Consider the following 26,869-nt stretch of genomic DNA (forward strand, 5'->3'; position numbering starts at 1 on the left):
AGTTAGGAGAGGTGACAATTATGTCGGTGCCCTGAGGTTCAGAATCCAGAGGTCCCAGAAGAGTTAGTGTAATGCTGAACAGAATGAAAACCTTAAAATCAATGTTTGTGACCCAGCTTCTAGTTTTCACTTGACTAGATATAAAGTTGCAAATGTGCTTCACTCTAACCACGTGCTGTTCCACATTTTCAAAACGAATAATTTAACAAAATTACACAAGAAATCACTGCAGGATGCCTTAACATACAAAGCATCTCATGCCATTAATAGAGTAACATTTCCAAAATTCAGTTTATGTACATTTCAGGGTTGGGTATTTTATGTTTCGCTTAGAGCTTTAGCTTCATATGAATTCAGAGACTGTTTTTTTTTTAATTTGGCATGACACCTAGTGAAACTTCGACTAAACGTATCTCACCCATGGTTGCTTTATCTGTTTTTTCATTCTTTGGGAGGAGGGAAGTATTTTTTCTTTAAAAAAAAAAAAGGAAGTATTTTAAAGTAAGGCTAAACATCATTTTTTTTCACTCCTAATTACTTCGTTGTATATATCAAAGAAAAGGAGGACTTTAAAAAATAATACTGCAATAAAGTTATCACACCTTCCAACACTAGCAATATTTTTAATTCCTTGACTCTTCTTAATTTCCTATCTGATGTTTATATTTTGAATGAATTGAATATGCCTTATTCATCTCTTCTCTACCACAGTGCCCAGCACAATATCTGGGACAATAAATATTTATAAAACGTAACTTAACACAGAGCATTTGATTTAATTCTCATCGCATCCCTGTGAAGTAAGGCCAGTATTGTTATTTCCATTTTGCTGAGGTAGAATTGGAGATTCATAACACAACCCAGGAAAGTCAAGTCAACATCCTGCCCAATATTATCTATCATCAGGACCAGCAATTTTTCTGTCTGCAATTTAGATTATTCTGGTCCCAAATTTGAGGATTAGCAGGGTGATCTGGCCAACCATTTAGTTATACAACAGAAAATTGAGGCAAACACACCAAGATATAACTAATCCTTACTATTGCCTGCTGTTGATCAGAGTTTAAGGATAGAAGCCTTGCTAAGACAGGTCATTTTCTGCATGGTACACTTATATTTCTTAGATTATATGTTTGTTCTTCTGAGTCTGTGGCTGAGTTTCCAAGGCTTCTTGCTTCAAGACTTTCACCTTGAAGTTAAACTTGAAAGACGTGTAACTTTAGCCAAGTGATTCCAATAGGAATGTGTGTCCTGAATCACTTCTGTTGGACCCAGGCTGTCAGAGATTGCTCACTTTTGGACTGAATAGTGACTTGCCCTGGTTTTCTTCAAATGTGCTTCTGCTGATTAGAGATGATGAGATTTCCACCCACCTCACTGAGGCAAGATTGCCAGTTTTGAGGAATAAAATCCAGAAAGTGTTTCTTTGTGTTCATCAAATAACTGTGCCCACACAGAGGAAAGGATAGTGTGTTAGATGTGATTTCCATGAGTTTTGTTCACTTCATTGATCCAGAGCTGTTTGGCATTGCATTTGCAGGAATTCTTTCTCACAGGATGAGAACGTTGAAAAACCACAGGTGCCATTTGATGCAACAGAAAATAAAAAAGGTAAAAGGATAGAGTCCCACTTATTTCAACATGAAAATAAATATTGCGTGTCCAAAAAACAGACAAAAAAAATGTTTAGCTTCATTAGCAATCAAAAATGAAAAACTAGGAAATTCTATTTTCCCTCAAATTTGGAAAGATTTTTCCCCTTAAAAGTAACAGAATTGGGAAGAGTGTAGGGAAATAAGTATTCTCATGCCGCTGATGGATACAAATTAGAGCAACTTTTCTTAAGGGGCCATTTAACAACATATAAGAGAAGCTTTAAAAGTTATTTGTACATACCAGAAATTTTACTTCTAGATATTCATTTTAGGGAAAGAAGAATGTACACAAAATTTTATTACATAAGTTATTAATACATGCAAAAAATTAGAAACTACCTCTATTGCTATAATGGTGGATTGGATAAAAAAATTAAGCTGTTGTCATCCAATAGAATACTATAAAGCCATCCTACTATTGTAGAAGGGTGTTTATGACATGGAAGATGTTTATGATGTATTGTTAAATGAAGCAAGTGGCTACAAACAGCATGGACCTCAAGGAAAATTAATGGTGATTTCTGTTTTCTTACTTAGGTTTATCTCTATTTTCTAATTTTTTCCTTCTAAAGAATATCTGAGCTTTTTGTCATATGGAAAGAAAATGTTTCTAATTTTAAGAAGAAAAAAATGAAAAGAAGTACCATGTGTCTACAATTTAACAATAATCAAAGTTTTCCTATTACAAATCCTGATTTAATCCAGGACAGTGGTTCTCAGTGTGTGGCCCCTAGACCAGCAACATTAGCATCACCTGAGAAACTTGGAAAATTCAGATCTACTTTATCAGAACCTGTGGGTATGAGGCCCAGCATTCTGTATTTTAACAAGCCCTTCAGATGATTCTGAGGCATACTAAAGTTTGAGAACCACAGATTCAACAGAATGAATCAGTAGGCCCAGTGAGGAACTGACGATAAAGTATTATTCTGATTGTCTTTCTCTCTTCTGCTTTTTTTTCTCTTTAAATGAGTGATTTAAGAGTGTTTTTTTCATTCATCGATTTTTGTTCCTTTGATATTTATTAAGAAATTTTTTAGATAGATGTTTGGTTGAATTCAGAAATTTAGAGTAAATATCGGTGGAACCAATTGGATGGAATTTCTGTAATTCTAATAATTTGGCAAATTCTAGTCATAAGATTGTAGAACTAGAAGGAATCTCGATAGATCATCTTCAGGCAATGGATGGCATTTGGACCCTTTATTTTTCTCCCTTAATATTTTCCTATTTGAAATAATCATTCTTCTGAGATTCAAACCAAATAACTTCTTTTGTTTTACTGTGGCTCTCCGTTTAAGTTAAAAGTACTTTCTAATGCAGTAAAAATTAAACAATAAAATATGTGTGTTATTAAATTATGCTGTTTGAAGTTACTGAATATGTATTCTTTTTATTTTAATTAATAGCTTCCATTTTAAACTTACATTTCTTTTTTTAGCTGCGGTTCCACAAATTATGAATGAAACCAAAGAATTACACTGCAATAATGGTAAGCTCCAATTAAAGTGTTTCAGCAGCCTAATCAACAGTTGGGCATAGCCCTGCTTTGAATAAAATCATTGTTTTATCATATTTGGGTATCTGTAGACTGCTGACGTATTTTCAGAAGTTATGAGATTTCTGAATGAGTTGATATCTGTCACTTTTGCATAAGAAGAACAGTTTTAATTTTCTACTTTTGAACATGAAATGTTATGTCTGTGTGTATGTTTGTTTAAGGACAGTGACTTCCAAACTCATTTTGAGGCATCCTAAGGCTGCTGGAGACTGCTCAAGTGGAAAAGCTTGATTCATCTGCTTTATGCGTTGATTTTATGGCTCTCACCACCCCACAGGGATTCCTTCTCGGCCAGATTGTTGATATAATCGATAGTACTTGAGCTGAATTTTCTTTATAACAATTGAGAGTTTTTAAGCTGATTTTCAATTTATTTTCTTAAAATTCATGAATTTTTTTTTTACCAAGGTATAATCAAGAAAAAAATACATAGGGGCTGGCCCAGTGGTGCAGCGGTTAAGTTTGCACCTTCCGCTTCTCGATGGCCCGGGGTCCACAGGTTTGCATCCAGGGTACAGACATGGCACCGCTTGGCAAAAGCCATGCTGTGGTAGGCATCCCACGTATAAAGTAGAGGAAGATGGGCATGGATGTTAGCTCAGGGCCAGTCTTCCTCAGCAAAAAGAGGAGAATTGGCAGTAGTTAGCTCAGGGCTGATCTTCCTCAAAAAAAAAAAGAAAAAATACATATATTTTATAGTAATACTTTTCAAGCATTATATAGTTTTTAAAATTTAAAATAATTTTCTTCACTTATATTACTCCAGTGGTCTTGCAAATTAATTTTTCTGGAGAAAGAACTGACTTCCAAGATCCCAGGGATATTAAATGCCTGAGCTGGATCACAGAGCTGGATCTTCTTTGTCCAAAGCTCATAAATTATTTTAATACCCTATAATTATGTGATAGACAAATAAGAGTTCTACCTAGCAGATCTGGTTTTTGACACAGTGTACCTTTCAAAATATATATATATAATTGGTGCCAAACCATACACTTAGAAAATTTAGCTTTCACAAATAAAAAAATCTATCCTGGTAAAACATTAAAACTGAAAAAAATAAAATTTATGGACTGAGGTCTAACTTTTGTAAGTAAAAATCTTCTAATTTAATAAAATCTAATTCGTATCTTCTAAAATGCAATTTAATTCATTCGTTATGTTTTAACACTATCATTAAAATCAGGGTGAGCTGAGAGGTTACAAATAGTGTGGTTTAATAGAATCAACAAATACATCCAGTTAAAGAAAGATAGCATTTTATGTGCTTCTTTTTTGTTTTTGTTTTTGTTTTTTTCGTGAGGAAGATTGGCCCTGAGCTAACATCTGTGCCAGTCTTCCTCTATTCTGTATGTGGCACTTGGCCACAGCCTAGCTTGATGCGTGGTGTGTAGGTCTGTGCCCAGGTCTAAGCCACTGAACCCCAGGCTACTGAAGCAGAGTGCGTGAACTCAACCACTACGGCACTGGGCCAGGCCCAGAAATACAGCATTTTAAATAAAGTATTGCTAATCAGGAAAAGACAACAGATATTACTTATGCCATTCCCTCCCTGCAATTGCCATCCAATCTCCCACTCCTAGAAAAGTACATGCTACTCAGTTCTCTTGGGAGACTGGTACCTAATGTGCAGCGGGCATAGGACTAGGGAGAAAACTAGGACAAGATTAGGATGAACATGTGTTGAGAGCCCGTGTGTCAGGCTCTGGATTAGATGTAGCACCAGAAAAGCCACTTCACCTCTTTGGTCTCCTATTTTCTCATTTATAAAATGAAGCAGGATGATCTCATTTTTTTTAGGACCCAGGTAGCATGGTGCAGAGGATGCGAACATGGTAGATAAGCTTTTCAACATTGTTCATATTTTTATGTTGATAAAAACTAATCTTACCTAGGTCTTCACAGTTAATCTTCCCACTTTTATGGGCATGATATAAGATTCAAAACATAACTTGATGATGCCTCAGAACAGGTGGGATTATCTTTCAGCGTCTAGGCTGTTCTCGTGTTTAATATGAGTTATGATTATCCCTCGAGAGAGCAATAAAATTCTGCGGTTAAAAGAAATCCATTAAAAGCCACCAAAACTTCAAACGCCTTTCCCGTGTATACTTGCCAAATAGGTTAAGCCGCCTGCTACCACCGCACCTCACGCTGGGTTCTCTGTAGATCTAAGGTAAGCTGGCCTGAGACAAGTTGGGACCAGGTTGAAACAGATGTCAAGGAAATACCAGGTGTTTGTAGTCAGCAACATGGATGATTCAGTTGAAGATGACATCAGGACTAAATCAGCTTCTAAGCAGGGGTCTAGGATGCAGCACTCAAGCGAGGGACGGGCAGTTTCTGAGGAAACCAAAAATAAACACTTGCTAAAATCGTGCTTAAGACAGTGATCACACGTTTTGTTTCACGTAGAGCTGAGTTTTGTTCTTGTAATGGGTGAGCCCCATTGAAAACTTTCTCTAAGTGAAAGTGTAACCTACAGGGAAATTAACTCTCAGGGACTGCTTTATAAAAATATATCCTAAGTTAGAGTACATCTTTTAGGATTATTATTTTGAAAAAAGAATTCGTCAATTTTGTTTTTTCAGTTCACTGGTTCTGAGCATAAAAGTGTAGTGTGAGTATTTGTATTCCCTTTCTGCTTAGGAAATGGTCCTCTCGAAAGCACATTCCAGATCCTTGAACTCCAGCTTGTTTGAAGTATAGTGTTGCGTTCAGTTTCCACTTGAATCAGATCTCACAGCCAACACTAGCCTGTTTTTACTGTGCTTATCTCGGTGCCTTGAACATAGACTATGCCAGAAAAAATCTTTGATGAAAAAAAATGAATGCATTATTAATAAATGGTTGAATTTGAATGAAACACTGTGGTCCTTTTCAGGATGAAATCTGATAACACAGTCTTGCCCTCATTCTTTCAAATTTTCCCTTTTATTATGAAAAATTTCAGAAGCTGGTATGATCATCAGGATTATAGAGGCAGTCTACCTACATCTGTCAGACAGATAAAATCTTTGGTAACAAGGAAAATCAATCAAGAGGGTAGTTTACCCAATTCACTGAGTTATTCGACCAAATTGACTAGTTTATTTTTTTCATTAAGACTTTTCCCTACAGTGAAATTACAATATCTCCCCTGTGTTATTGTTCCTAATTTGTACCTGAGTAGTTTTTTCTTCCATCAGCTGAGAAAACCGTAGAATATGGGTCAGAAATACAGAGGTTTTTTTCATTTTCATCATTTTAGTGCATGATGGGAGTCATCCTGAGACCTGGTTCTCAGAACTAGAATAGAAGATCCGTAAGGTTGATAGTATCCATTGCCATGGATTTGGTGGTGCATCTCCATGTCTGTCAAAGAAATATAAAAATTTTGGCATTGTTGAACCACAAAGTTCAGGATGTAATGGGAAATGTGACCAGAGAGGAAGGCAAGGAAGACATGGTGAAATGCCTGTCTGCTTTATTAGGAACTTGGACTGGATCCTAGAGATGATGAGAGACTGTTAAAGAATTGAAGCCAAATCATCAAATCATTGTTATCACTGTGTAAAAACAGAGGAAGAGACAACAGTTAATAGGATAATCTACTTTCTTTAAGTTCAGTTGTATGACCTCCTGCAGTGAATTTGGTGTCATCTTTTTTGTTGCCATGTTGTTAAACATCACTTTTATTTAAAGGCAATAGAAGGATACTTTTACTTTATCACTTCCTATAGAATTTCCTATGTTTATCTTTACTGGAGTTTTGTTGACCATTGAAAAGTATTTATGGAACAAAATACTTGTTAATATTTCTTTGAAAAGCATTTGCTAAGCTTCTTTTGAGTAATTTATTTATTCCAGATAGGAACACAATATAATTTAGCAGTGGCTGGTATATGTGCCTATAAACGTATTTTTCTTTTTTTCTCACCAAGTTACTCTTGTAAAAATTGGGCTGCCAAATAGAAACTCCTTTTAAAAATGACTTAGAATCAATGGTATGAAGCAATCTGCTGGGTTCTGTAACAGGATTAAGCAGATTATAGCATTTCCTTCTTATACTTTAAGATATTTTCTTTCCTTCTTATACTTTAAGATATTTTCTTAGTTTGAGGTGGCCGGGGTAGGGAAGTGTCTTTGGGTACTCTGTTGATGCTTTTGTATCTGAATGTCTGGTGTTTTATTGGATTTCAAATTCCTCACTTCACCCTACTCCCTGTAAGCACTATGTCAATCCAATGGCAGTTTAATGACACTTTCCATTAAGAAATTTTCCTTATTCCCTGCTGATACCCTTCTGTCACCACTCCACAGAGTCATCACCCCCATTTACACAGTTGCTTGATATATGTAGTAAATGCCATGAAATTGTTATCAATCCACTGGAGAGATATTTTTCCATCTTCTGTGCCTTTAAACTTTTAAGGGCTGAGCAAAAAGTACCATCTATATAACACCCACTAAAGTCAACAGCTGTTATATGAGGTAAATTCTACAAAATTTGACAAGTAGAAAATCCAGCTGAAGCCACAAATCAACTATGACCAGCATGCTGAATGGAAAATCAGCAGTGATCGTTCAAGTTGTTCAAAGGAATTTAAAAAAAAAACACAAAACCTTAATCATATATGATTTTTAAACATTTATCCATTTCACAGTTGTCTTCTCTTTGTCATTGTTTTTGGTTGTTTAACAGATAAAGACACACAATGTCATATTAAGCAGATCTTCACACATCCGCATTTGAAACTAAATCCTGAATTTAACCCCAAGATCAAAGATTATTACTCTGAAGTCCCGTTTGATGTGGTAACAGTGACAATTGGCGCGGAGACTTCCAAGTGTCAGTGCAAGGTGTACCTGCGTGAACGGGCAGGACCAAGGTATGGGGACCCGACTGGGGCTTAGTGGAGACATCCTAGTGGGAAGCAGACATTGGAAGCAGACCTTAAAGGTGGTTCAGAACAGCTGAGGTGCAAGATCAGTTGGAGAGATTGCCAGAGTGTGAAATCCTTCCACTTTTCAGGTGTCCTGTGGTTAAAAAGAATGTGTCAGGGCTCTACTGATCTATTGGCCATCTTTGTGACAATGTTGTAGCGAGAGAGGATCTTGTGATGTGAGATATTAAAGAGGACCAACTAAGGGAAAATTTAGCTTGTTCTCTTCATAGTTTTACATTGTTGAAGAGTTAATCCTTCTGAACAGTAGTCTCCTACCCCAACCCAATTTCTCATTTTTGAATATTGGGGTTGATTACTTATAAATATGTTGGTGAAAACTTGTGGACACAGTAACACTAATTTTCCTAGTCTCATGGGATTTTTTGCTATTGACACTTTTGAGAGTCACCAACTCTTTTGCTTACAATTTTGAACAAAAGATAGAACCTTATTACATGCCGTGTCCATGGCAATGAAGATACTCATGTTCCCATGCTATATGAAAAGAAATGCACTTGGCTTCCTGGGGAGCTAAGAGAGTCGAGTAGAAAGAAAAGTGGATTCAAATAAGACAAACCTGGGCCCCAACCCTGACTCTACCATGTGACTTTGGGCGCTTTGTTTCCCAGTTCTATGTCATGGTCTCTATAGGTAAAATGGGGACAATCATAGTTTTTGTGTAGAGTTGTTGTGAGTAATAAATGAGATAATGTATGATCCTGAGAGATGGTCACTAAATATTAGTTCCCTTCCCCGTAATTGACAGTGGGCTTGACTTGCTCTGCAAGATACCTCTTGGCACAGCAGAGTACTATGAAATATAAGTTAAAACATTTTTTTCACGTTTTAGGTTTCTTATAAAATTGTACAGACCTGATCTGCTTTTTAATGCAAATTGTAGGCATTTAATAAACATTGAGGTATGAATCCCTTTGGGCTGAATAAATGTTTCTCTCTCTCTCTCCAGCTTTGGCAGCTACCCTCTTGGCTTAGGAATGAACAAAATCTCAATGCTTGTGGTGGATGAATCTCCAGCCCAGGGTGAGAGCCTGATCACGTACAAACTCACCATCTACAGAGAAGACCGTCCAAGTCTGCCGTTGTTTGAAGACTTCACAGCGTGTGGTTTTGTGCAGGCAAGTGAATTTTACATGTGCACTTGGGTTGAATTGAAGAGTGACCTGTTAACCCAGGTGAAAAATACCAAATTAAATTTGTTACGGAAAAAAATGTGTGCTTTCAAAGCCAAACTGTGGTCTCATTTCAAAGGACAAAGAGTCCCGGCCAGGTCTCTAAGATACATCATTGTGAGTAGTTTTCTTTTTAGTGTGGTGGCTACTCTCTGCACTTACTGTGTTCAGTGGATTTATCGTGGTTAATATTGAAAAAAATGTCTGAATACTCACACTTACTTATGAAATTGACTTTACGTTTCCCTTTTAAATTGTGCTGTGTTTCTTGGATTTGTCCCTGGATTTGCTTTGAAATTTTAAACTAGATTCAGTGGAGTTTATTTTAAAGAATGAGAGAAAAATTTATGGAACTATTTTACAGAAGGGATACCAGATGAATGAAATTAAATCTTGCTTGGGTAGATAGATTTCTCTTTCACTCTCACACCTTAATCATTCCTATAAGGCTGTAGTTTCTCTTGTGGGCAACGTAGATACCATTTTGTAGCCCTGTTGATTTTGGAGGAGGGTGAATATTACCCAGAGATTTTGTCTTATTTGGTGCTTTTTTCATTTTTTAGGATTTTATGTATAACCTTCTACATTTCCTCACATCATATACTCTTGCTACAGGTGATTCCAGGGAAGTAGTAATTGGTACTCTTATCATATCTACTAATCCACTTAGAAAGTATAATTGCAAATTGTCATGTCTCAGTGACTGATGCGCTGCTGGGAGCTTTGAAGCACAGAGGGCTAATAAAGAGAGAAATGGCCGACCGGGCCTCGGCGAGTAGGATGGATACCATGTTTTCTTAAATGTAGTGGCCAGACACAGTGTTCTCTTCCCCTCTACCCACCACCACTACCATCTCATCTATTCCTAAGAGTTTAATGCTATTTTGTAGGGCTACCCATAACTGAGATTTTTATTTTTCGGGGAAATACATACCTGTAATTTATCAACTTCCGCCAAGGCAAAGAGAATTTCACATTGATCTAAAGCAGAACAGAATCATTTTTTCTGAAAGATATTAATAGGTGTACTGAAAAAAAAAAAGATGTAAAAGAGTAGGATTCCATGGTTATGAAGCAATGGGTTAAACAAAATTAGGTAGATTTCTTTATTGTAGGATTTCTCTAAACCTTTCATATATTAATTTAAATGGTGGACCTTCCAAAGGACAATATGTAGATGCAACATTTCGAAACTTATTTGACATCCTTTTAATGGAATAGCTGTTAATATTCTTCTGTGGAACACAGTCAAAGAAACACTGGGCTAGACTGCGGAAAAGACCTCAAAATATGTTCCCTCTCGGTTTTTCACTTTTCAGTTTGCTTTATTTGGATTGCTATACCTCAGTCTGAGCTGGAAAACAAATAATGGAGCCACACCAAAAATGTAGGTGAGGGAGGAGATAAAAACCCAGAAGGAGGTGTGTTTTTGTCTAAGTATGTGTGTGTTTGTGTGTATGTAATTATTTCCAAACTAAATATTATCACCTTCTTTGGTGTGGGACTATCTATATTTTTTGGTTTTTTTAATCCTACTCTAATATTTTAGATAGAACTAACTAACTAACTCTTAGAATAAGTCATCTTTGAGGAAAAGATAATAGTATGAATAATTTTTTCCAGAATATTTATGGTTATCAACAGCAGTTGTTTTTCACTCTAAAAAGCACCATAGATTTAATTTTAACATAGATTTAATTTTTTAAAAGTCTCTATGGGTGACTATATTTTTAAGTTGGTCAGTAAACTTGACTTTTATATGGAGTAAATATATAGCAAAGGTTAAAAAGGAAAGTAAAATTCCTTTATTAGGGCATCAAAGATGTACTTTTACTTTTTTTTATTATGATTATGATAGTTAACAACCTTGTGAAATTACAGTTGTACATTATTGTTAGTCATGTAGGTACACCACTTCACCCTTTGTGCCCTCCCCCCATCCCCTCTTTACCCTGGTAACCACCAATCAGTTCTCTTTGTCCGTATGTTAACTACCACCAGTGGAGTCATACAGAGTTTGTCTTTCTCTGTCTGGCTTATTTCACTCAACATAATGCCCTCAAGGTCCATCCATGTTGTTGTGAATGGGACGACTTTGTCCTTTTTTATGGCTGAGTAGTATTCCATTGTATATATATACCATATCTTCTTTATCCAATCATCAGTTGCTGGGCACTTAGGTTGGTTCCATGTCTTGGCTATTGTGAATAATGCTGCGATGAACATAGGGGTGCATGGGACTTTTGGAATTGCTGATTTCATGTTCTTAGGATAGATACCCAGTAATGGGATGGCTGGGTCATAAGGTATTTCTATTTTTAACTTTTTGAGAAATCTCCACACTGTTTTCCATAGTGGCTGCACCACTTTGCATTCCCACCAACAGTGTTTGAGGGTTCCCTTTTCTCCACAGCCTCTCCAACATTTGTCACTCTTGGTTTTGGATATTTTTGCCATTCTAACAGGTGTAAGGTGATATATTAGTGTAGTTTTGATTTGCATTTCCCTGATGATTAGTGATGATGAGCATCTTTTCATGTACCCATTGGCCATCCGTATATCTTCTTTGGAAAAATGTCTGTTCATGTCCCCTGCCCATTTTTTGATCGGATTGTTTGATTTTCTGTTGTTGAGCTGTCTGAATTCTTTATATATTATGGAGTTTAACCCTTTGTTGGATAAATAACTTGTAAATATTTTTTCCCAATTAATGGGCTGTTTTTTTGTTTCAATCCTGTTTTCCCTTGCCTTGAAGAAGCTCTTTAGTTTGACGAAGGCCCATTTGTTTATTCTTTCTATTGTTTCCCTCGTCTGAGGGGTTATGGTGTCCGAAAAGATTCTTTTGAAACTGATGTCAAAGAGTGTACTGCCTATATTCTCTTCTAGAAGACTTATTGTTTCAGGCCTAATCTTTAAGTCTTTGATCCATTTTGAGTATATTTTTGTGAATGGTGAAAAAGAATGGTCAATTTTCATTCTTTTACATGTGGCTGTCCAGTTTTCCCAGCACCATTTGTTGAAGAGACTTTCTTTTCTCCATTGTAGGCCCTCAGCTCCTTTGTCGAAGATTAGCTGTCCATAGATGTGTGGTTTTATTTCTGGGCTTTCAATTCTGTTCCATTGATCTGTGCACCTGTTTTTGTACCAGTACCATGCTATTTTGATTACTGTAGCTTTGTAGTATGCTTTGAAGTCAGGGATTGTGATGCCTCCAGCTTTGTTCTTCTTTCTCAGGATTGCTTTAGCAATTTGGGGTCTTTTGTTGCTGCATATGAATTTTAGGATTCTTTATTCAATTTCTGTAAAGAATGTCATTGGGATTCTGATTGGGATAGCTTTGAATCTGTAGATTGCTTTAGGTAGTATGGACATTTTAACTATGTTTATTCTTCCAGTCCATGTGCATGGAATGTCTTTCCATCTCTTTATGTCGTCATTGATTTCTTTCAAGAAAGTCTTGTAGTTTTCGTTGTATAGATCTTTCACTTCCTTGGTTAAATTTATCCCAAGGTATTTTATTCTTTTTGTTGTGATCATGAATGGGATTGACTTCTTGAGTTCTTTTTCTGTTGGTTCATTGTTAGTGCATAGACATGCTACTGATTTATGTATGTTGATTTTATACCCTGCTACTTTGCTGTAGCTGTTGATTGTTTCTAATAGGTTTTCTATGGATTCTTTGGGGTTTTCTATATATAAGATCATGTCGTCTGCAAACAGCGAGAGTTTTACTTCTTCGTTGCCTATTTGGATTCCTTTTATTTCTTTTTCCTGCCGAATTGCTCTGGCCAACACCTCCAGTACTATGTTGAATAAGAGTGGTGAAAGTGGGCACCCTTGTCTTGTTCCTGTTCTCAGAGGGATGGACCCTCAGTTCAGTTTTTGTCTGTTGAATATGATGTACTTTTACTTTTAACTTGTCATCAGTTAGGTTTGTACTGTTGCACTTTTGCTGTATCTTTTGAAACATAATTGTCTTACCCACAGTTGTTGGCACAGGTGTATGTTTTGTTTCCACTCCAAACTTAAACATGATAAGGTCAAATATGAAATAACTCATTCATTATTCTGCTATGTGCAAAACCTACTGTATGGGTATTAATAGTTTAGTATGAATTTTTTTCACTTTCTAAGTGTTCATGAAAATGTAAAATCCTTAAGTTGAATCCTTAACACTGACATGTATTTCAGGAATATGTATTCCTTCCTGGGTATCATTTGGGGAGAGCATCACACAGTTAGTGGTAATTACATACAAGATGAATATCTAGAGAGGTGTCCATAGGAATGGGAATGATATCAGGAGTAGGAAGGATGGAAACGGTGGAATCTGCAGCCTTGGCCCACTTGTCTCTGGTTTATCATTTCTTTTTACTTCATATGACACTAGTACTTGTCGATTCAAATATAAAAATAGTCCCCACTTGGGGCTGGCCCCGTGGCCGAGTGGTTAAGTTCGCGCGCTCCGCTGCAGGCGGCCCAGTGTTTCGTTAGTTCGAATCCTGGGCGCAGACATGGCACTGCTCATCAGACCACGCTGAGGCAGCGTCCCACATGTAACAACTAGAAGGACCCACAACGAAGAATACACAACTATGTACCGGGGGGCTTTGGGGAGAAAAAGGAAAAAATAAAATCTTTAAAAAAAAAAAAAAATAGTCCCCACTTTGTTTCCCCGTATCTGTCTGACTCTTTTCCAGTTCAGTTTTGCAAGCATGATCTTGATCAACTTAAAGCACACTGTCATAGACTTTGCCAAAAATGCTCTAAGCTGCCCCTGTGCTGCTCATTCACTTCTCTCCTGCTGTCCCGTGTGTTTTCCACCCTCATGTCCCATTATTTGTCAGAGTGTATTTTATGCTTCTGCCAATCTGGCCTGTTCATTCTTCCCTAGACATGCTTCCCAATCATGCGACATTGTCTGGTGCTGTCCCTCCCTCGGGAAACTAAAAGGAGTTTATTTGGTGTCACTCCAGAGGCTATAACTGAGATTCCAGTGTAGAAGTTTTGGCCAAATTGTATAAAGGAGTTCTCTAAGGGTTATTTGTATTACTATGTGCCAGGCTCTGTCCTAAATGCTTTACAGTTATAGTCTCTTTAATTCTTACAGCATTCCTATAGATTGAATTCCACTCTAAGCTCCAGGTTTCAGAGGAGAAAATCCAAGGATCAGAGAAGTTAAAGAAATTGCCCAAGGCTGCACAGCTAGTGAGTGGCAGGGCTTGGATTCAGGTCCAAGTGTGCCCAATTCCAAAGTCCATGGTATATTATGTTGCCTCCTGGCAGAATGGGCTCTCACAGGTAGAGACTTTTCTGTCCCAGGAGGTATTCAAGGATCCACTGGAAATCCATCTCTCAAAGATCAGGTGAGCAATTGGATTAGGTGACTTTTAAAATTTTCTTGATGTTAATAAAATGAGAAGTCATCTTTTGAACCATGATGTATTGCAAATTCCTGTGATTAAAATATACTGTTGTGGGGCTGGCCTGGTGGCATAGTGGTTAAGTTCACATGCTCCACTTTGGCAGCCCAGGGTTCATGTATTCAGATCCCAGGCACAGACCTACAAACTGCTAATCAAGCCATGCTCTGGTGGCATCCCATATACAAAATAGAGGAAGATTGGCGTGGATGTTAGCTCAGCGAGAATCTTTGTCAAGCAAAAAGAGGAAAAGATTGATAACAGAAGTTAGCTCAGGGCCAATCTTCCTCACACACACACATAAAAAAAAACAGTGTTGCTGAGGTCACCTTGTACCAGGGTGGGCTGGCTGGGTGGGGATAGAGCACTTGGGCCTGATGAAGGAGGGGCAGGCCTTCACCCAGTGCCTGCCGGCTCAGCGAGGAGCTCTGCAACTGCAGGCCACCATGTCCTCTGGAGGCCTATGAACAGACCTGTCCATATGGACTCCTGAGAAGATCCAGACCCTTAGAGCATGCCATTCCTGGACTGCTTGGTCAAGAATGCTTTAGCCTAGCTAACACTGGGAATAATCTTCCTGAGCCTAAAGAGAGTAAACTAGGGAAGCAGGTGTTACTATCCTCCAGAAAGTGGTATTGGCCTAGTCTGCTGGCAGAGAGAACCGCCCTGAGGAAGACAAGTGGGGAGAAGCCCCCTTCACACAAGCCAGGAATCCTTAGTTGGGATGAATGGAAGCAAAAGGCAACAATGGGAAAGCCAGGCCACTGGGTACCCTTGGTCTGTTGGTGCCATCTGATATTTTTCTAGCCTTTGCAGCTCCCTGTGATCTAGGGAAAAAAAAGTTAAGAAAAATTGTCAAAAGATTATGAAGCTGAGATGGAAAGGCACTTGATTCACAAGAATAGTATAACCCAGTGGCCGAGAAGCCTGTGAAAAGATGCTCAACCCCATTAGTCATCAGGGAATGCAAATTAAAACCATAATGAAATGCCACTACCCACCCACCACAATGGAAACATTGAAAGGACTGACAGTACCAAGTGTCGGTGAGGACGTGGAGCAATTTTTCTCTCACACACTGCTGGGGGGAGTGTAAAATGTTTGGTCACTTTGGAAAACTTTGGCAGTATTACTAAAGCTAAACTTACATATATTCTCTGACTGAGCAATCCTCCTAGCTGTCTACCCAAGACAAATGAAGTTATATGTCCATGAAAAGATAAATCCAAGAATTTTTTTTAACTTTTAAAAGCCTTTATTTTTTATAGCAGTTTTAGGTTTACAATAAAATTGAGAGGAAGATACAGAGATTTCCTATATACTCCCTGTTCCCACACATGTGTAGCTTCCCACTGTCAACATCGTCACCAGAATGGTACATTTTTTACCAAGGATGAACCTACATTAGCACATCACAGTCACCAAAAGTCCATAGTTTCTCTTAAGGTTTACTCTTGGTGTTGTACATTCTTTACATTTGGACAAATGTATAATGACATGCATCCATCATTATAAAATCATACAGAGGATTTAACTGTCCTAAAATTTCTCTATGCTCTGCCTGTCCATCCCTCCCACTGCCACCAGCAGCCACTGATCTTTTCATTGTCTCCATAGTCTTACCTTTTCCAGAATGTCATACAGTTGGACTCGTACAGTAAGTAGCCTTCTCAGATTGCCTTCTTTCACTTAGTGATATGCTTTTAAGCTTCCTCCATGTTGTTTCGTGGTTTGATAGCTCATTTCTTTTAAGCACAAGAAATCTTGATATCAGTTCTATTTATAATAGCTAAAAGCTGGAAACAATTCTATAAGAGATAAATTCAATATAATATTGTTGAGATATTTGAAAATTAATTATTGATACATGTAAACATGGATGAATCTCCACAAACATTACGTTGAAAAAAGGAAGCTAGACATAAAAGGACATACGGTATTTCATTTATATGAAGTTTAAGAATAGGCAAAACTAGTCTATGGTGATAGAAATTAGAACAGTGGTTACCTAGAAGCTATGGTTACCTCTAAGCATGAGGGAACTTTTTAGGCAAAGGTCCTATATCTTAATCTGTATGGTGGTTACATGTATAACCAGGTAGTATATAGATGTATAAAAATTTAACTATACACTTAAGATTTGTGCAATTTACTGTATATAAACTACCTATAAATGTATTGGCTATATATAAATTATGTATACTGGATATATGTATTATACTTCAACACCTCAGTAGAAAAAAGCGTTAGTGGGGAAGCATGTATTATCTTCCAAGATATGCCTCCCTTCTCAAATATTATATTGATCAGAAACAAGATAATTACCATGCAATTACCTTAGACAATAGATTACATTAAGAATTTTCTACTATAATATGAAGAAAAATATTAGAAAATTCTTGTGGGATGTATCCTACAGATGATTGCAGAAAATATATTTCAGCCTTTTTTAAGAATCCTTTCCAGAAGTTCTTAATTTAAAGTTTATGTGTGGTCCCACAGCAGTACTATATTTTATAACATGGAAAAGTGTCTAATAAGCACTAGTATTTTTTTTAGCCTTCCTTTAGAAACTCTCAATTGAGTGAACAGATAATGAATGAATAAATGAATAATGCGGCTTGCTTTAGACACTTAACTGGGCACGAGTGGCCTCAGGAACTAGGAGAGATCAATAGCAGAGGTAGGATTTTCTCACCGTGGGCTCCAGTTAAAATTCCAATATAGAGACCTTTCCCTAATTTCTCTTTTATGCTTAATCTCATTAGAGTCCTTAGGTTTCACTGCAAGCTCCATGATGAAATTTAGAACACGAAGAGTGAAGGATAAAATTTCTAATCTCCTATCAGTTCTCAGGTATTTGAGAATTTCCAAATTAAGTTATTAGCTAAACAGATGTATGTTATGAGACTTATAAACTTTCAGTATTCCAGATTGTTCTTTTAATTTTCTGTCAACAACCATAGTGCCTTCGTTATATTTTTAAGGTTGAAGTCCAGAGTTGAACTATTGCATAGTAACTGACAGACTTCTATTTGAACCCCCAAAGCCTATATGTGGCAAACTAAAAGGAAATGGATTAAACTTTAATTATATTTTTTTGTTGTTGTTTAAGAGGAGAAATTATAATTCCTCCTTAATTTTTAAATTAGATTTTGGCCTAATGGACTCCATTATTAAATTTTAAATAAAAATAAAGGGCAGTTCACCTTCAAATAACCAAAACAATAGAATCCAGCTTATGGCTAATCAAGTATTCTACTTTCTCCTTCCCCCATTCTCTCTCCTTCTGGACATCAACTATTCATTTTAACATTTCACTGAAAGACTAACAGTGAAGAGAAAGCAAATATAAGGCATACCAGTCAATTAAAAAATTAATTACTATGACATTTTGGTGAATAATAAGATAATTTAATTAGTTTGTTAATAGACATTTGGTATCATTTCTATGATCAAACATTGTTAAGTACCTACTTAGCCATAATTAACTATTTGAATCTAGTGTGTTTTTCTAATTATATTGCCAATTGGAATTTGTATATGTCACCAAAGAGGCAATTCTTAGTTTAGTTGTTATCAGTGAGGGAGAAAGGGCTAATGTACATGACTGATAAGAACAGCCAGATTTGGACCAAGGCTTCTCAACCTCCGCATTATTGATGATGGGGCTAGATAATTCTTTGTTTTGGGAAGCTATCTTGTTCATTGTAGGATGTTTAGCAGTATCCCTGGCCTCTATCTACTAGATTCCAATAGTATACCTCTCTTCAAGTTATAACAAACAAAATGTCTCCAGATGTTGCGAAATGTCCCCTGACGGGCAGAGTCAACCCCAGTTGAGAATCACTGATATATACCCATAAGAGGTCCTGCTTTTCTGCTTTCCGCTGGTAAATCTAGTAAATTTCTATAAGCATAAATAGTTTAGAGGTAATCCTTCAATGTTGAATGTTGAAGAATCATTCTTATCTTTTTTCATCCTTGTATTTTTAATCATTTCTATAGTCAGTGATACTATTCTGACAGCTCTTTATTCTACTCATTAATTTGTCATCTTTTCTGTCTAGTGTCATTATAATCAGAAATATGAATTCAATTATAGAAAACATGATTCTTAATGGAACGTAAAAAAGTCATATAACATACCTAGATTGTTATTTCAGTTTGATTTACCCATAAATAGCATAACGTTTAGCTGTTAGGAAGAAAGATTTAGAAAGTAATAAACTGCTATTATGGCTGCAATATGTCATTCTTAGGAATTAATAAAATATATTTATGTTCTAAGGAAATTAAAATACATATGGGAAATATTTCTTTTAATATCTCTTTCCAGATCAAAATTTTTTGACGTGGATGACAATACAGCATCCACAGAAATTGATTTGTATAGATGATCTATGGTCTTATTTGCATTTTGCCCCAAAAGTGTTGTGCCAGAATAGAGTCATAAATAAAATCTACACAAAGGTCATATAGCAGAAGTGTAGGAGACAACGTCTCATGGATCCATTTGCTAGAAACAGCTTTCATTTACAATTAATAAAAGGAGAATACCAAGGAAGGAAAAAGTACCATTTTGTAAAAAAAATTTGTTCAGCATTTAGCTACACATTTAAAACTGGCATTTGCTGCTTTATTTAAAAGAAATAATTAGCAATCTAGATGCTGAGTTATTAAATGATGTGTGAATGACTCCAGTTATAACATTTGGAAATGCTTTACAATTTTCCTATTTATTTCTTTGTATCTTTCCAACACCACAGAGGACTTTTACAAAACAACTCATGTGCTAGTTGTCTAATATCTTAGCAAATATCCCTAATAACAGAACGGAAGTGCATTTATCAGTGATTGCTTAATAAAGACCTTTGTTTGTTTCCAAAGTTGTAATATCAATTAAATACTCGTTTTAGTGGTTTTTAGTTACCTCGCTTACCTCAATATACCAGACGAATGTGATTTAATTTTTCAACAGTAGAGTCTGTGTTGTAGTGAAATGCTCCCCAACCAGCCACTATTTATTGAGTATCTGCGATGCACCTTGTTCTTGGGAATCTGCCAAGTGCTGTCCAGGAATACAGCGGCAGCACCAGGGGTAGTAGCGGGAACAATGGGACATTTATAGAACTTTTCTTATATGCCGGACATCGTCTTAAGCACTTTACCTTCCTATCTTATTTAATATTCTCCACAACGCTAACCACAGGTGAGTTTTTTGATCCTTCTTCCCCTTTTTTTAATATATGGAGAAACTAAGACTTTTGAATAGTTAGAAAGCTTGTTCAAGCTTTCAGTGTAACATATGTAATTAGTGGCAAAGGTGGGATTTGAACACAGGTTTGAGGGACTTCAAAGCGATCTCCTTAATCATTAGTCTGGACCCTAGAATCTAAACCCTCACCATACTTAAAATCTAATTGACCTATTTGGGAAACTCTCATTCAACCAGAATTTAGCTGGTTAAAATTTAGTTAATTAGAATTTGTTTCCATGGTCATGTAGAATGACAACTTTTATAATGTTCTGGAATCACCACAAAATTCTGAGGTCTTCATAATCTTTATTTTGGTAGGGAATGTTACTATATCAGAATCTTCCCTTCAATGGTGTATCTATTAGCAAGGTTTTAGAGCTAACATCTAATATTTTATTAGATTCCATATGTATCCTAATATCTGAGTATCTTTATTGGTATCCAATATTTAAATCAGGTTGCAATATTTTACATATTAGCATTCTCCTTAGCCAAATACTCTTATTGCTACTGATTTCTCAAATGTTTTCCAGTGCACAGACTTTTTTTAATGTTATGCTTGATTACACATTAAAGCAATTTCCAGTTAATCATTTTCACTACTTAACACAACTCACTACCTTATTGTTTCTATTAAAAACATCCACAATACATTTTTTCAAAACTTAAAAAAAAAGCTTTGTTCATGTATTCTTTATAATAGTGAGAAGAAGGTATGTGGAGCTGACGATTTGACAATACTTCAATGATATGTTCATCAATGGACATGACCTTACGTTCAAACTCTTATTTAATCCTCACAACAAGCAGATAAGATAATGTAGGTGATTGTTATTATCTACTCCACCCCTTCCCCTTCTAAGAGGAAAGTAAGTCTTAGGCTATTTTATATTTTTACATTTGTTTATAAATTTATTTACTTATTTCCATTTATTTATTTATATTTATATGAAGTTATACGTTTGTTTTTCATGTTTATTCTATTTATTTATATTTATATTAAGTGTTTTATATTTAGGTGATAGATGTTTGGTGAACAGCTTCTTCAAGTGTAAGTTTCCACCTTCAGTGGTTTATTATGATACCTCTCTGCCTTTAATGAGTTAAGATTAAATAGGTTTCTGAATGCCGTGATTGAATATTACATTTAGTTTTCCTTTTTTTTTTTTGGGTTATTTTTCTGTCTTCAAGTCATCTTTGTTTTTTTATTTTATTTTATTTTATTTTTTTGATTGCAGTAACTTTGGATTATAACAATATATAGCTTTCAGATGTACATTGTAATGTATTTTGAATTCTGTGTAGATTACATCATGTTCACCACCCAAAAACTAACCAGAGTCCATCCCCTCACGTGTCAGCCTAATCACTTGCCCTTTTGCCCTTCCCCCCCCTTCCCCTATGGTAACGACCAATCCAATCTCCATTGCTATGTGTTTGTTTGTCGTTGTTTTTATCTTCTACTTATGAGTGAGATCATGTGGTATTTGACTTTCTCCCTCTGACTTATTTCACTCAGCATAACACCCTCAAGGTCCATCCATGTTGTCACAGATGGCCGAATTTCATCATTTCTCATGGCTGAGTAGTATTCCATTGTGTAGAAATACCACATCTTCTTTATCCATTCGTCCCTTGATGGGCACCTAGGTTGCTTCCAAGTCTTGGCTATTGTGTATAACGCTGCAATGAACAGAGGGGTGCATGTATCTTTATACCTTTGTGTTTTCAAGTTCTTTGGATGAATACCCAGCAGTGGGATAGCATTTAGTTTTTAAACTTGTAGAAGAGAATGTCTCCATTGTAAAAGTCAGAATTTTCTCTTGCTCTGTAAAGAGGAGGAGAGTCATTTTTCTCTGTGGAAATTGTTTTATCAGAGCAAATTTTGCATCTTAGCAAAGTATCTCAGGCCGTTTCCCTAACCTGGAGGTTAAAAGCCACGGCCTCCAAGGCTCGTGCCTGTAGCTACTGTCAGGGAAGCCCGAGCTGCAGCCCGGCCCTGCTTCTACCTGGCCTAACAGGCTGTGCCTCCTGATGCAAGGCATGCAAGCTCCCTAAGCCTCAGTTTCCTTCTCTTTAAGAATAGAACTAGCGGTGGAAACTATCCTATGGAATCATTCTGACGTTCACCTAGATAACAAATGCAGAGTTTTATCACAAGCCTAGTGCATGATCAAGCTCTCAGTCAGTGTTGAATTAGCATCATCATCATCATCATCATGAAAACTTTTTGTCCAGATGCTCCTCTAGGGCTTACCTGCAGGTGTATAGAGAAGAAGGGGGAAGAAGCAAAAGAAGTGGGAACCAATAATCCCAAGGATGCTGGAATTGTAAAGGAATCGAGACAGGGAGGGCTGGTGGGAATTAGCAAGGAGAGTGAGTGACCTGGGCTGTTCCACATGTTGCATTCATGATGTTCACGGGTCCCGGACACTGTCGCCTTTGTGGACCCCTTTTTTCATGAAAAAAATGCTTAAAGTTATATTTTATGACAGTGTTGATTTAAAGATGAATATATTAATATGATATACAGATATAGACTTTTCTTTGCCTGAAAAGTTCATTTTTTTCTTCTAATTTTAAAGGAAATTCAAACATTTTCCTTGGCCCCTAAAAGTACTGTTTGCCATAGGCGTGGTTCCCACTGTGCCTAATAAAGAAGTCGGCTCTACTCTTGCACTTCTCTCTGAAGGATCTGTAACAGAGACATCCATTTCAGGATCAATGCCCGGGCTGAACACATTCTTTCAAGTCTTGATAAGTGCCCTTGACTTAAATACTTAGTCTTTTGCAGTTTCTTCAAGTTCTGTGTGAGGGACAGAGCAGTCCTTTAACAGTGTTCTTCAAGAGCTCATGACGCACCAAGGGGAGTGAAATGTGATTTCCACGAGCAGCTTGCACACCCGGACGTTCTGAAAGCAGAGGCCTCCTCCGTGGCCAGTAAGCGTTCACATACATTGAAGGCTTGGGGAGTTTTGTTTAGCATTCAGTTTTCTTAAAAAGCAGTCGTCGCTGAGAGGGGTGTGTTCATTAATTCATGACTTATTTAAGAGTTATATAAATTATCTTTCTGAGTTGGTGAAAAAGAGTGACGTTAAACACTCACCTCATGAGTTAATGTAACTTATGGTGGGATAAATTACCGTTTAAATAAAAACTTTTGTTAAGCACATCTGTTCTCCATGTTTCTCCAAGTCACATCTGCTTCCTTTACAAGAAGAAACAAACTTTTACTACCGTCAGTGCAGCAGCGCCAATACAATGTGGAAGAGAATTGATCTTCCTGGCTTCTGATAGCATCCAGAGGTTTCCCTGAGCACAGTCTTCTGCTGTATACACTCATTTTTCTTTGAAGTTTATGTTTTGGCATTCTAAGAACTAATCTTCTGATTTCTGAAGTGGACAAGGAAATAAAAAAGAACCCTGGGAGGTTTTTTCATAAAATATTCTGTTAGAGTAACCAGATATCAAATGTGACGTTTGAAACTTTGAGGGGGGTTGTGGCTAAAAAAGAAGCAGATAAAGGGAGTCTCTTTTTGATAACTTCAATTCCTAACGCTCACTTCTTTGCAGGCTTTAATTGCTCCAGAGGGCCCTTGGTCTTTTCTCTTTCTTTCTCCGTGTTCTTCCCCATTTCTTAAATCCACACTAACTCTAGCAAAGAAAGGTACATACCAGGATAGCGAGTATGGTGGTGAGAGAGGGGGCAGATCTTAGGTAACAGGTTAGGCATTTTTATAAGTCCTCCTTCCACTACCAAACCAAGTCTAGAACATGATTTAATTTTAAGAAGACACCACTTCATCAAACAATAGATTTTGGCTCTGTATGAGACAAGTTAAAGCAAATGATTCCTCTGGGCCAGTGGTTCTTAACCTTTTGGAGGAAGCAATGTATACTTTTGAATATCTGATGAAAATTTTGATGCCTTGTCTCAAGAAATAATGTATAATTGCACCCAATGCTGTATGCAATTTCAGAGTTATGAAAAAACCCAAATAAAAAATTCATATCCTAGTAACCCACAATCTGAAGCAGAGTATTACTAGCAGCAACAAGCATAATAAAGATAGTTTCATCTCTGGTATAAATATACATGATTGCTATTCAATTTACTGAGCACCTACTTTGTCCTGGCAACTGAACTAAGTGTTTATATATATATTATTTCATTCATAGTTTTATGTGTGTGTGCGTGTGTGTGAAGAAGATTGCCCTTGAGCTAACATCTATTGCCAATCTTCCTCTTTTTTTTTTTCCTCCAAAGACCCAGTATATAGTTGTAGATACTAGTTATAAGTCATTCTAATTCTCCCATGTGGGCTGCTGCCACAGCATGGCCTGATGAACAGTGTGTAGGTCCACATCCAGGATCTGAACCGACAAACCCCAGGCTGCTGAAGCAGAGTGTGCAAACTTAGCCAATCGGCCACTGGGCCGGCCCCTCATTCATAGTTTTAATGATAAAAAAATTAGTGTCTATGTAACAATATTACATTTTGGAATTATGTGTGGTCTTTCACCTCTATTAGAACAGAGAATCAGCAATTATTATAGTTCTCAAAGCAAAATGCCACTAAATCTAATATTGCACTAGAAATAAACATCTGTGAGGAGCTACCTAGCCATTGCTTTCTTCTCACAGGCTCTGAAGGTGGTTATGAGTTGGACATAATGGTGGTCCCGAAAACACAGGGAAATTTAAAATTATGTCATTTGGGCTATTTATAATGTCCTCATTAGTCAAGGCCATTGATGGGCTCTCTTTCAGCAGGCTATAACAAATTGTTTTTTGTTCAAAGAAAGGTTGGCCCAATGGCTCAATTAGGTAATGCTGAGAAAATTTCCACATGCGTTTGACCAACTGTAGCATTTCCTTCCATAAGCATGTGTTGGAGAAGCGAGAGTAAGAAATGGGGTATTCCTGGCAGATGTTTTTACCGATTGCAGAACCACAAGCTGGTTTGACGTATGTTCCCTGAAGGCAGAATTAGGACACTTTACTGCCTGACATATTTAACTTCTTTTGAAAATGCTGCTAATTTGTCTTTTTTTTCTTTTTTCACCCACATCCTTTTTTTAAGCAGGACTAATGAGTTTAAAACATTGAGCATGACCTCACTCTTCAAAGCAGCTCAGGCCTCTCCACCCCAGTGGCCCTCCAACTCTTTAGGACCTCATTCTTTAGCAATGTGGTACAGACTCTCACTGACTTTTCTGGGTTTTTACCTCCTCCACTTTCCCTCTCCCCACCTCCTGCGTGCTTGAGGATGATCTTTCCAGACCTAATGATTTGGAAAATAAATATCGCATGTGGGATTCTTGACCTGATAGGTTATTTTAAAATTAAATTCCTGATAGAGTTAAGAGACACAGATTTCAAAGGTTTAAGAAATGCCAAGGAGGTGAAAGTTTTCTTTAAGTGAAATAGTCTCTCTTAAGTACTTAGATCAAAATATTATTTGTGCTGCCTGGATTTGAGTCACAACTGCCACTTCCGTGTTGGCGACCTTGGGGAAGATTCTCATCTGTCAGATGGGGATGTAATAGCACTGACCCCATAGGGTGGTTTTAAGAAAATACTGAGTTAATGTTGTGAAAATCTTGGAATAGTGCCTGGGCACAAGCAGAGCTCAATATACAGGTTTGCAAAATATAAATAAATAGATAGATAAATAAAATATGTCTTCAGGTTGGTATAAAAGGAAAGTATAGAACAGGATTTATTTTTCTATTGAGGTCTAATAACCTGAATTGGAGAGTTTAAATTGCTTATATTTAAGTTTAGATTTAATAGAATGTAAACATGTGAGGGGCTTTGCAGAACAAACTACTTGTGCTAAATTATACTATAAATTTTGTAGTGAATGTGACAAAACAAAAATTCCAGAATTGGGTGTACAATTTGTCCTGAACGTGTGTTTTAATTTTGATAGTTGTGTGATTAATTTTGTATGGCATCTTACTAGCTATCTCAATGAAAGACTAAATATTCAAGAATATTCAACAAAAAGAGGGGAAGTATCTTTGCCAAACACAGGGACTTCTTTCATAGATATTATCTGGTGGATTCCATTAAAGGTAAAGAGATCAATGTTCCCTGTGCCACTTTTATAAATGAGCAGCAAAGGACAAAGATGGTACCTATGTGTCATCAGGCACAAGGTATAATGATAACATAATTTAATTTTTCAGTATGTATAATCTCTTTAAAAAAAGGACTATCATTTTTACAGCCATCACTTCAGATGACAATAAACTCATCTATACATGATAATACTCTAAATGAGAAAACAAATCCCATTCTATATATTGGTATCATAATTTTAACCAAAACTGCTAAACTCTCTCCCACTCTTTTGTTTGTTTGTTTGTTTTTTGAGAAAGATTGGCTCTGAGCTAACATCTGTGCCCATCTTCCTCCACTTTATATGTGGGACACCTGCCATAGCACGGCTTGACAAGCAGTGCGTAGGTCTGCCCTGGGATCCAAACCAGCAAACCCCAGGTCGCTGAAGTGGAATGCACAAATTTAACCACTACACCACCGGGCCCCTCTCCTACTTTTTAAAATCAGAATTTATTCCAAATGACTTTTGGATATTTCCCAAATGTCAATACATCTTCACCAATTAGAGATTTATCACTTTTGAGCATATTTAAAATGCATAGTATCTAACATCTTTTCGGTACCTATTGTGTGTGAGGTCTTATTTTAATTGTTTTACACTCGTTAACTCAGTTCTCAAAACAAAACTCTTACGAAGTAACTACTTTGACATTGTCCAATAATTTCACAGACGGAGAAATGAAGGGACAGAGAACATGCTCGTGGTCACATAACTTATAAGT

At 36.7% G+C, this 26,869-nt stretch overlaps 1 protein-coding gene across 5 annotated transcripts in view; it reads left to right on the plus strand.

The window, feature by feature from the left end:
* The window catches only part of CPED1 (cadherin like and PC-esterase domain containing 1), a 271,872-nt gene that overhangs the window by 129,949 nt on the left and 115,054 nt on the right, over positions 1-26,869 (plus strand). For all 5 annotated transcript variants that reach the window (XM_046669323.1, XM_046669321.1, XM_046669319.1 and 2 more), the window contains 4 exons: positions 1,541-1,611; positions 3,097-3,147; positions 7,901-8,087; positions 9,112-9,280. In XM_046669323.1, coding sequence (XP_046525279.1) covers positions 1,541-1,611; positions 3,097-3,147; positions 7,901-8,087; positions 9,112-9,280 — 478 coding nt within the window. The remainder of the gene's footprint in view (positions 1-1,540; positions 1,612-3,096; positions 3,148-7,900; positions 8,088-9,111; positions 9,281-26,869) is intronic.

The sequence above is a fragment of the Equus quagga genome, chromosome 8, assembly GCF_021613505.1.
Source record: "Equus quagga isolate Etosha38 chromosome 8, UCLA_HA_Equagga_1.0, whole genome shotgun sequence".
Lineage (NCBI taxonomy): Eukaryota > Metazoa > Chordata > Mammalia > Perissodactyla > Equidae > Equus > Equus quagga.